The 12,273-nt window shown below is 38.2% G+C and overlaps 1 protein-coding gene across 3 annotated transcripts in view; it reads right to left on the bottom strand.

The window, feature by feature from the left end:
* Window positions 1-7,402, bottom strand: part of max (myc associated factor X) — a 15,114-nt gene extending 7,712 nt beyond the window's left edge. The window contains exons 1-2 of one of the 3 annotated variants that reach the window (XM_015054232.1): window positions 7,206-7,402; window positions 6,913-6,939 (exon numbers count right to left, since the gene is read on the bottom strand). In XM_015054232.1, coding sequence (XP_014909718.1) covers window positions 6,913-6,939; window positions 7,206-7,241 — 63 coding nt within the window. In that variant the 5' untranslated portion in view covers window positions 7,242-7,402. The remainder of the gene's footprint in view (window positions 1-6,912; window positions 6,940-7,205) is intronic. The other 2 variants (XM_015054224.1, XM_015054240.1) reach the window with 2 other exon arrangements.
* Window positions 7,403-12,273: the final 4,871 nt, after the last annotated feature.

The raw sequence follows: 12,273 nt of genomic DNA, 5'->3' as shown, positions 1-12,273 counted from the left end.
GGCAGGATTACTCATTTAAATAGGAATTACTGAGAAATGATTGATGGAGTCATCGATCAGACTGATGAACAGAAAGGTGCAAATACCTAAAAATAGGAAGAAAGGTTCTTGAAGATGCCGAGCACAAAATCAAAATTAATTTATAAAATGTACAGTGGATTAAAACAGATAGTTCATAAATGTCCAAAAGTTAAAGGAGCGGTATGATGCATTTTCCAGGATGCATGATATTATCGTATCGGCCGATATTGTCTGTAAAATATCTATATATCTATTTCGGCCAAATATATCCAATATTGTGCATCCCTAATTTTTACAGTACAATCAAGTAACTATGTTACCTTAAGTTGTTATAAAAAATATTTTTATATATTAAATATGACAAAGTAAATCTGACGCCTTGAAATTGGGTGTCCGTCTCTTTAAGAACTCCTGCTCTTCCTGAAACTCCGCCTTCAGGAAGTCTTCACAACATGCCTTTTTCCACGACTGAAAACTCCTTTTGCTAATCTAAAAAATTTTTCCATTGAACACAATCCAATTTTTGTTTTAATCTAAGGGGCAACATTACACATTTTCACAACATGGCTCCTCTGCTAACCCTTTAGCAACGTTTTTACCAACGTTTCACTGAGAAGTAGCTGCTATAACGAGCTCAGCAGGTGAGCAGCTGCACCAGGTGTTCGCTAATTGCTGCTGGCTAGTCTGAAGGAGCCGAGCGGGGAGACAGGAGGAAGGCAGAAGCTTAGAAACTGAAGCTCTGAGGAGGAGCTGTGCCTCGAAGGCGGAGCTACGCTCACCCAGCTGAATGGTTGCCATGGAGATGTAAGGATTTCTCAGAATCAAGGAAACACTCCAGGTATGTTTTTGTTGAGGCCAAAGCAGCATAACATGATGTAAAGAGTCGATTTTATATAACAATGCCAGAAGAAAGTGGAAAAGAAAAACAAACGAGCCACAAAAACTACATCTGAGGACTAAACCGGGACGTTAAGACCCGGGCATTTCATTCATTTTAAATATCTGGTGTGGACTGGATCTGGATTTTCATCAACAATCCGACTATTTTCCTTCCCTGCATTTGCTTTTTGACTATTTGCTTCTGTCTGTGGATGCAATTTCACAAAAAAGGCTCTTAAATAGCACAAAGTGCAGAGTGTTATCTGAATTCAGTGTGATCAAAAACAAAATGGCTTATAGTTATGAAATGGAAGGAAAATTACTGAAAATCATTTTGGATTTTCTTTGTAAATGAAATCCGAAAGTTTTGAGATTGAGATTTATTCTGAGTCTTCTTTGCAAAGTTGCTCTAACTCAGTGAGTTGGGATGGGGAGCATCTCAGAACATTATTTTTTAAGAAGTGCTACAGATTTCCAATTGGATTTAGGTCTGGACTTTGACTAGACCACTCCAAAACATTTATAAGCGTTGATTTAAACTATTCCAGTCATCCTGCTCCAAGTCTTTTCCTCACTTGAAATGCATCCCCACAGCATGACGCTTCCTCTACTGTGTTTCTATGGTTTTTCTCATAAAGGATTTTAAAAGGGGAGATACTTAAAGGTTCAGATATTGTTTCATGTCACAATTAAGTGACATGTGCAGGTTTGAAAATAAAAACACATTAAAAACAAATTCTGCTTGTAAAGTGATGAAAAAGATGAAAAAGTAAAGCAAAGCAGTTGATTTACAAACCAGAAAATGTTTTTAAGTAGATGTTTTCTGCACAGAACCTCAGAAATATGCTACAAGCTTAATTACCAATGTTCAGGTGTTGGCCTACACAGAACCTAAGCGTGTTCATTGTTTACCCCTCGTTAGGGAACCATATTGAATCTGTCCTGCAAAAACAGGGAAGGGGACAAAAAATACAAGCAAAAATTCAAACTGCAGAGATTTAAAGTGCAGCACAGCGTTCAGAAATTCTTTGCAACGTTCTGAAGCTAACGAGTCGTTATTCTTTTAAAACTTCAACGTAGAATCAGACTGTGATCGGTTGCAATTTAGGGACAAAAATGTTCAACGGTACTTGACTAATTGAATATTGTTTTTGAAACATGATTTTTTTAAACCGAAACGTCTTTAAATCATGATAGTCCACATTATATTTTGTAGTAATAAATATAAAAAAACTAAAATAATGCATATTTTCTAGAATATGTACATAATTCCTATAATTTATCTCTGATAAACCAAATATATCGACTCAGATTTTATTCCCAGCCGACTAAAAGGATTTTTTAACAACTCATCGAATGATAAAAACAAAACCATAAGCCTTCTGAGGTTTACAGAGCAACGATTCAAAGAGCCGACCCTCTAAGCTTTAGTTGTCCGTTTGAAGGAATAAATACTTCTGTACCACACGACCTGGTCACCGTCCTGTCACTCAATCACCGTGACTCCGGCCTGCAGCCGCTCATCCTCCTGAAAACCTGCAGCAGGTCCAAACCCAGATCACATCAACAGCTGTTACTCAGACTTGCTACCAAATACGCCATGAATACCAAACCAGAGAGGAAGAAAAGCAACAAAATCTCACTGAAAGACTCCATTTAGAAGGATGTTTGGAGATTTTATCGTTCATGGCTCCTTTTTCAGAACATGTGTAAATTCTCTGTTCATGCATCACTTAATTGAGCCATTCTGGTTTGATTTTGCCAAACCTCTTGTGCAATCATTAAACACCAGCTTGAAACTGACACAAAAACACAGATTTGCATCATAATTGCCCTGTACGAGGCACAACATGGCTGCCACCGTTACGTGACCAGAGCCAAGCTGGAGATCAGCTCACTTCTCTGTTTTTAGGCCAAACCATCAAATCCTCCAATCAAACGTGCTTCTGGACTAATCCATGCTCTCAGGCCACAGACATTAAGCCCAACACTGAAACCAGAGGCGGGACGAGCCAGACTGAGCGCCTTCAACAAAACACAATAAATACTACCACGTATTTCTGGTCTAGTTTCTACCTTAGTACATTCAAAATAAGACAAAACTAACTTAACAAGTAACTTTTCAGCAAGGCATGAGCTTGTTTAAATCAATTATTCCTTAAAATAAATGAAGAGTGTAAGCTATTAGTGAAGTAACAGTGGAGCAAGACATTTGTATTTGTCTTTTATTTAAAATAAAAACACAATTAGCCTGGTGAAGGGGGGAGTTAAGCCTGGTGGCCCGCCAGGCTTATGATACTCTGGGGGAAACCCTGGAAGTTTGCCCTCTCAAAAATCAATAAACTTTAATTTTGCACAGTGGAACTGGAAGACATTATAAATATCCAAAATAAAACACGACAACCAAAAACAATAAAAACAGAAATAAAAACCACTTACAGTTGAAGCCATAAAAAAAATAGATGATGTGTTTTGCAAATAAAATTTGTTTCAAAGAATATCAGAATGAAAATTATCAAGCTCATTTTAATTGCTCTTTGCAACAGACTTACTAATAACTAGCACTTTTCCATCAATATGAAGGAATTACTGACTTAAACTAGCTCCAATATCTTGCTGAAAAGTTAGTTTTCGCTTATTTCAAGTGCACAAAGATATTTATATTAGAAACTAGACCAAAAATACTCTGTAAAATTTGGTGTTTTTGCAGTGTAGAGCTGATGTGGAGCCAACGTTGCACTTTGTCACGAGATTTCTGCAGCCGAGTTAAAGACAAGGTAGCAGACATGTGACTCATGCTGTCAAGGATCACAATGACAAACCGAAGTAACCACAAATGAGACATAAAGCAGGCTGAAACAAGTTCAAGTTTCAGGGGCAACACGGGAAGGACGCCGCCAAAAGTTTGAGTCGCTCAAATTATCCACAAGATACGAGGATTTGAAACACGCTGCCCAATAATGAGCCTTACAGTCGCTCGACTGAAACTAAAACTTCAGCAAAAACCAGAAATATTCCACCGGCACCAGCCACATCCCAGCGTCTCGTGACTGGCTTGGTCTGCGCTGCCACAGCATCAGCTAAACTCCACGTGCCTCCTAGCATCCACTCCCTGCATCAACCCTGCCATAAACAAACACATGACTAACCTCTGAAGGTATGTGCATTTACAAGTCTGGCAGCCGCTCGCGCAGCGACGGTTTCAGCACAAACGGAAAGAAAGTGTGGAGAGGACAGACAGCAGGCCGTCGGCTTCCACCGCCACGACACAAGCCAAAAAGCTAATTTTCCGCACATCTGGAGACGAGGAAAACGTTTGCTAAATCTGCGAGAGTGATCTCAGAGCGAGGCGGTTGACGTTTCTTTAAACGGTGACTGAGATCTGGGAATGTGGCCTGTTCTGAAGCAGCAGGTTGGCCTTGTGCTAAAAAGTCACATCAGCCTGCTAGATTCAGATTAGCAGATAAAATATGTCCAAGTTTCTGTCCAGAACCTCATTTTCTTGATTCAAACTACAACAGTGAGCATTATTTAAGACGACTCTGACATTTAATCACACATTTATAGAGCACACGCCTAAGCAGATGTGTTTTATATTAAAAATGACAAATAAAGGCTCTCAGAACTCCAGCTCTTCTTTTCACTTTACACACCCATGTTCATCTGATTTTTTTTTTTATTCAGTTAATTAAAACGACCTAGTTCTGGAGGCTCACTGATGCTGAGTCTGCTTTCATAAATACACATGACTTTTGTGCCTTCTCAGCTTTAAAAGAGACAATCTGAGTCTGAAAACTTCATGAAATTACTGACGGGATGCAGCAATTATTAACTCATCACATAAAAGGAGCATTTATCCGGACACGCCAGCTCCACTGCTCCTCCATTCTTTACATACTTTGACGGTGAAGCTTTTCAAAAGAGGGCTGGGTGTCGAGCCCAAAGTCGCCTTGGCTTTACTATTTGCGTATGGAAACCTGGGCTCCTCCTTACTAGAGTGCTTTCGTTATCCAAGGAATGAAGCAGAAGAACAAAACTAGCATAACGTGACACGTTCCCAACATGAACCCATAACAATTACTGCTTAAGTTATACTTAAATTACCGATTCATGCAGATACAGAGTAAAATTCAAACAGGTTTCTCTTTTCACTCAAGTTTCAGTTTCAAATTCAAACTAAGATCATAGACGAGATTCCAACCGCACCGATGAATATTACATTATTTTAGCTGCGTGAATGAAGCAGCTTTTACGTTTAAAATAAATTAAATCTGGTAAAGTTGTAGCCCTCTGACATTGTCCAACTTTGTAGATTTGGTCATTTCTTGTACAGAAAACAAAACCAAACAAACTGATATGCTACGGTAAAGGACACTGGTTTGAAAAGTATTGCTTACGGGTACAAACAGGAAGAAGGAGGAGAAAACGACAATGCCCAGGGGGGTAACTGACCCGGAGCAGTTAGCGCTCATGACAGGACGCGTCTTTGAGGAATTTGGGAAACACCGGTTCTTGTTTTCATACCAAAAGCCATAAGTAAAAGCTCCTTTTGATCAAAAAGTGTCACAAAGAGTCCAAAATTATAACTTGTCTGATCATAAAGCGTCTTACTGCTTGTATTTTTGTAGAAACGTAAGTAGCATTTAGATTATTTTCTTTTTATTTTACTGAACTATTTTCACAAAGAATCTGGAAAGTGTGGCGCTTTAAGCTTTTTTTTCTTCTGTTTTTTGTAAAGTTGCTCAAGCTCACATACTGAGAAAATTTAATTACTGCCAAAACTTTTTAAATTAGATAACAGTTTTGGGCCGTTCAAAGACATGAACATGCTGTGAGCTAAACCACAAAACTTAAGCTGTGGCCCTGCTGGAAGGTGAAATTCAAGTCTTCAACAACCCCTAGGTTTTCTTATACAAGCCTAAACACTGACTTGTTCCTTTTTCCTGCTTAAAAAACAAAAACAAAAAAAGTCACCACAGCATAATGCCGCCACCAACATGCTTCCCCATAGTCATGGTCATTTGAAATAGTGCGGGATGTAAAGCTTTCCAAAACAGACCACAAATTTATCAGTTACGGTTGAACGGCCAGGTGCTGGTGGCGAACATTTTAGCTAATACAAATCTGAAAAATGTGGGAAGCATTAATCGTTCCTGGTGAGGGAAAAGCTTAATGCTTTAAGGGTGAAACTGAGAATGTTTAATACCATTTCTAACACACACACACACACACACACACAAAAACATTTTAAATTCAGGCCAAAAGAAAAAAAGGGACGTGTTTTCGTGCAGCAACCAAGTTCTGCACTGGCTGCATCTCTTCCCGGTTTGAGATGCAGCTATACGTCATTCATTTAGCCGCCTGTAGGGAGAAGATGGCTCTAATCTCTGGCTGCAATACAGGAAAAAACATCCCGCCGCAGTCCGAGATGCAGGCGCGGCTTCACCACACCAATAACAAAACAACAACAAAAAAGCCCCTCTTCTCTCCGACTCCTCATCCTACACCGACTGTTTACCGAAATGATGGCCTGCGTGAAATGCTAGAAAGCCCTGATCATAAGCGGAATCCCCGTGGTGTGAAGTCAAGCGCCGATAGGAGGGGGAGGAGGAAGGCTGCTGCCACGGAGAAGAGACAGCTTTGTGTTTACCGGAAAAAATAACAAACCTGCAACAAAACCAGTCTTTGTAGTGGGATAAAGCTTTGGTCTAAATATAGACGTCGTGAACGAGTGGACTCCGTATGGGGAACACCCTGCAACGCACAGTGCGAGCCAAAATCGCCTCAGTATCAGAAACGCATCATTAATTCAATTCTCGATGTATCCAACCACGAATGTGATTGTTGAAACATTTGCCTAATTAAGTAATACTCCTTAACGCTATAACGTTACGGCCTTGCCCTTGGGGCAACATTAAATACCAAAACAAGATAAATCTGATGAATAAAAAATAACTGAACAGTGAAAACATTTTCTCGACAGTGGACAAATCCCCCCACAGCTTTACGCACCACAGAGTGATATCTCGGTGATTCTTCCTGCAAAGAAACAGAACAAAAAGTACAATTGTAGCCATAACTGTTCGGCAATTCTGAACTATTACGCTGAAGTAGCTAAAAAGTAACACAATTCAGCATATTAGCAACAAGGCAGGCTAAGGGGTTTGATGAATTTACCAGAATCCTGTTTAAAAAATAACTCAGAAAAGAGCAGCTCGTCAGCTAGCTGGGCAGCTAGTTAAATGCTAAATCGCCAGCTAGCTGCGCATAACGTCCCTAAGAAGGGAAAAAGTGGGTATACTCACGTCACTATCGACTTCGATGTCATCGTTATCACTCATTCTTCGCTGAAATAGTCTGGTTTTAAAGGGACGGGTAGCTACAAAAACAGCATGGATCAGTTGAGCACCGAGCGGCGCAGCTAGCAGCAGCAGCTCACCTTCTGTTTGGACAGAACCGTCTCCACGTGATTACACTACACACGCACGACTGTTGCTGCGCAACACGCATGCGCGGTATTTATGTGGGAGTTGTAGTCGGACGACGTAGTCTTTTACAAGTAATCAAAAAATATACGGACTTTCCAAGTATTTCAACGAACAAATGTTACAGTAATACAATTTCACAATGATTAGCGTTATAATAATTAACATAAATACCTTAAAATGTTTAATTAAAAACGCAACTTTTCTTTTTTAAACTACGATGCCCCAAAATCCGAACGTCTGCCTGTGACGTCACATCATTTGCGTTTTCGTGTTGCTCCATGGGAGTGGTAGTCTGAGTCATATTTGTATGTCAAAGGAGCTGAAAAAGGCCATGGCTGAGACACGTGGATTTCAAGAATAGACTACAGCATGAGAATATTACCAAGGCAATGATCTGAGTTTATTTAGACTCTCTGGCAGCAAAGTAAATAAATAAAAATTGAAAAAAATGCACATTAAATTTGATTACAATATTGTGCTTCTTATATTTTTATTTTCCTTTTATGTTTTAAAATGGTAGGTATTGGAGTTGCAAAAATCAACAAAAAATATCTTCAATAAGAATTAGGTTAAAAATAAATGGGAAAAAGATTAAAGATTAATATATCTTTATAATAATAGCTTTTTATACTGACTTCCATCCATCAATCCATAATCAAACTTTTTCATATAAATTGCATAGCTGTAATACAACGGATTTCAGGTGACAGATCATCACAAATGAGCATACAAGTAGGAAGCAAAAGAAGAGTTTACAAATATAAATCTCAAAATAATGCTAATTCTGCAAATCTCCCTGAAAAATCATCCTCATGGTGAAACGTGGTGGTGGCAGCATCATGCTGCACGGAAGCTTTTCTTCAGCAGGAATGGGGAAGCCAGTCAGGGTTGATAGGAGAATGAATGGACCTCAACATTCATGTCTTAATTTCCCTTTGGAATTAATACATTTTGAATTTTTTAATTTCCACAAAGAGAAACACGAGTTGTGTAAGGAATGTTCTTTTTTTATTAAGAAGTTGCAAACTATGTGATTTTTTTAAATGCCGTTTTCTATTAAAATAAATAAGTTGTTCTTATTTAAACACATTTTCCATTCTACATACTATGAAAAAAAGCTATTTTTGCTGCAGCATAACATGGTAGTTATGGGACTGGTGGAGCTCCTCACCTTATCTATAAAGCTTAGCCACTTAGCCCCAAACTCCTTTCATCATCTTGACCTTTTGGACTGGAGAAGGCCCAGTGTTACTGCAGATGAGGCTCCTGCTCCTCTGTCCATATGTGGATTGACTCATGTGGGGAACAACCTCCTCACTTTTTAATTAAAACAGACATCTAACTCAAACTGAGTGTCATAATATTACCAAGACGTCTTAAAATTACGAGAAAAAATTAGTTTTAATGAGAAAAACTGTTTTGATAGATTGTGATTCTTGTCTTGAAAATCCTGCTGCTGATCATTTGGTGCTGATGTGTTGAAAGATGACATATTTCTATTAATTATTAAATATTATCTATAAAACTTAACATAACCTCCCAAGATATCATTTTACCTTTTTGATATTTTTGAGTTAGGGTTCTCATAAACTTTTTTTCTCCTAATATTACGACTATATTCTGGTAATATTATGACTTTAATCTCATAATTATAAAAGAACAAATGTAGCCTGACCCTATTAATAAACACATTTGTCGAACAAGATGGCGGTCCTCTGGGTGCTGACATCGCTCTGACGACGAAAAAACAAGGAATCAATCGGCAAAACAAGATAAATATATATCAGATTTTCCAAAAATGTAATCTCCAAAAAGAAAAAATTTGAGTAATTGATCAAATCAATTCATCGCCCAGCCCTAATTTGAGCGCATCACACTGGCTAAATGTGTAATATGTTTGCCAGATTTCAAATAATCTGCTTTCATGCTTCCTTTTTCACCAAACTACACTGTAGATAAGAAGCTTACAGTGTGGATTATGTGGCTCAGAAAAAGCTGGAAGCATCTTCTCTCTTTTCCACCAGCGGGTCAAGAGGCCACAGCAGCTTCAGGAGACGCCATGCTGTCCACTCCTTCTCCTGCAGATCTGCACTGACCTCCATCTTATCATCTCTCTGCCGATCATCCCGCCAAATCGCTCGCTTGTGCCTAAATCGCTGCTGGAGTGGATTAAACTGAAGGCAGCGGCGTTGAAACGCAAGAAGAGGTTTACCAAGAAATATTGCATGTGACAGCGTGGCCTAAAACATGAAACCGTAATAAGGCCAGGCTTTAATAATGCATCTGATGCAGAGAAGCCGCTTCGTCTTCAAGAAGAAACAACAACTGTGAAGCGCAGTTAATGTTCTTATTCCCAAAATCATGGATAATGGTGCAGAAAAATGTGTTAATCAGAAGTGGAGATATTTCTTCATTCTTGCCACACAGTCAGTGTGGCTCAGTAATGAACAGTTTCAGCTCTATTCAGATTATAGTGTTCAGTCTGATGGGAGATCACTGATTACAGAACAGAGAGAGGAAGAAAAATTGAAAAAAAAGTATAAATTTTAAGTCTGACTGGCATCAGAAATGCCCAGTCTCTCCTGTAGTTTTTAATATAGAAAAACACAACAGAAAAAATTATACAATATAAATGTTTAGGCACTTTTTTTCGTTTTTTGCTGTTTTAAGTGTGTGACTTAAAAAAGATGTAAAATAAATCAGCAAGTCTCAAGCGCTCTTACTGGATGCATTTTAAGTGTATTTGTTAAAGGAACAAGTTGTGCATAAGGACAAAAGTATTTTAACAATCACCAAACAAGGAAACAATTAAATATATATTTTTTAAAAACATGAGCAAAATATACCATAAAAGCAACATGCTTTTTTTGTCTCAGTTGTGGTGAAATTATTATTATTTTTTTTATTTTTTTTTTAACATATAGTCTTATTTTTGGAATGTGTGCTTTTCCTGTAGCATTTTTGAAAGAACATTGTTAATAAATTTCATCCTCTGATGTGTTTATGTTCATAAATTCTCCCTTTTCTCTAAATCCAACAGTCTGTTCTCTTACTGTCATGGAGAAAAAACTAATTCTAATAATATAATTCGGTTTATTTACCAGTTTAAAAAAAAAATGCTGGTTTGCAACAAACATCCTCTCAGCAAGGTCCAATTCATAACAAATTTTACTGAATCTATTTGATCCAAATTCAGTTCTCACTGATCCAGTTGGGAACCTATAAAGGAATCAAATCGCTTTGATTAACTTATAATCAACAACTTTAAAGCCACAAACACAGCTAGTTTGCTGCGCTGAAGCGTACGTTTGCGTTTTAACACAATGCAAAATGGCGAAAGAAATCAGCGGTTGCTTCTGTGAGGCAACTGTCCCCGCTTATCAACCTGAGAAGGATTATGAGGCAATTTCAGAAAATGGTTTAAAGGCCATTATTCTGCAGCAACAATGAATATTCACGAGTGGTTGAGGGAGGACAGCTGATAATCTTCTCAGGAAATCGATTTTCCAGTAAATTCCATCCAACGTGAAAAAAAAATAAAAATACAGGAGCTTCATGTTGAACTCTGCAGGCTTCAGTCGGTGTTTTAAATGTTAAGGGTCATGAAAAATGCGGAACGAGTTTAACTTGTTTCCAGAGGCTTCCAACATAAAGCTTCTCTTCTAAAAACAAAACTGCGGCGCGACAAACCTCATTTTAACCAACCACAAGAGTTCTCCAAATCTTGTTGGACATTTGAGACCAAAATGGTCCAAAATGGCTGCTTAGCTGTCATGCATATCAGCATTAACACCTCATATCTGCTGTTAAGAGGCCTGATGATTTGAGCTTGCTTTGCAATAACAGCAACTATCTGTATTCTAGCTAAAGTTTGTCTGAAACTAAGTCGTGCAAGAAGCATCGGTGTGAAACAAACTGAGTCATATGGAAAGCAGATACTGCATGTTCATGCATCTAAATGTGGTTTTACGACCTACTGACTCATGATAAGCTGTAGCTAGTTTGTTCATGTAATTTTTTCTTTTTGTCTACTTAATTGTTTACAGAGGCGGTCCCAGCCTGTTTGGCGCCCTGGGTGAACCACCTTTCCGGCGCCACTGGTGTGATGGTCATCTGTGTGTCATCCAGTTTGCATGTGTTTGTTTTGGAAAAGCTTATTTCATTCAAACATTTCCCTGAGCTCCAGTTCTTATACTTCAGACTCAAACAGCTAAACTAAAACATGACCGCTTTAAAATGTCCCATTCCAGTTTCTTCAAATAAACTTATTCATAACATCCAAATATGTATTTTCTCAACAACAGATATTCAGTCAAATATTGAATATTTAAGACATTAGACAACTATGCTGACATAGTGAAAATCTGCAGGCTCAAACTGTACTCATCTTTAATAATTTACTAACTAGTAATGTTTAAAGAGTTCAGCACATAAATCTTGGTTTTACTTTCACTCCAGGCATAAACAAAAATAACCTGCAAGCCATAATAACCTTAGACAAGTGAACACGCTTTCCAAATTACCTATCCTTAACACTTATTTTTTTGGGAATTGGATAAAACAAATAACATAGCTTCACAAACTTCTGCAAGTGTGGAGGAAACCAATCTGTTCCACCGAGATGACCTGGTGTCATGCCTTCAAGACAATATACAGGGCACATTGACCCACTTCTACTGGTTTCCCGCATGTCAGACACTGAGAAGGGCAAATTAACCCAGGAGAGCGGCGGGGTGGGTTAATTTTCAACACTTCAACACTTTTCAATGTAAAAAAAAAAACTGTTAATAAATCACATTATGACTCTTTCTCTAACATCCGCACAGCTTAACTACATTTTGAGGGAACATTTCTGAGGTTTTACAAGATAATTGTTTTTTGTTTT

Source organism: Poecilia latipinna, unplaced genomic scaffold (assembly GCF_001443285.1).
Source record: "Poecilia latipinna isolate Pla-1442-1.1 unplaced genomic scaffold, P_latipinna-1.0 Scaffold55, whole genome shotgun sequence".
Taxonomy (NCBI): Eukaryota; Metazoa; Chordata; class Actinopteri; order Cyprinodontiformes; family Poeciliidae; genus Poecilia; species Poecilia latipinna.
This window is presented reverse-complemented; position numbering and strand designations above follow the sequence as displayed.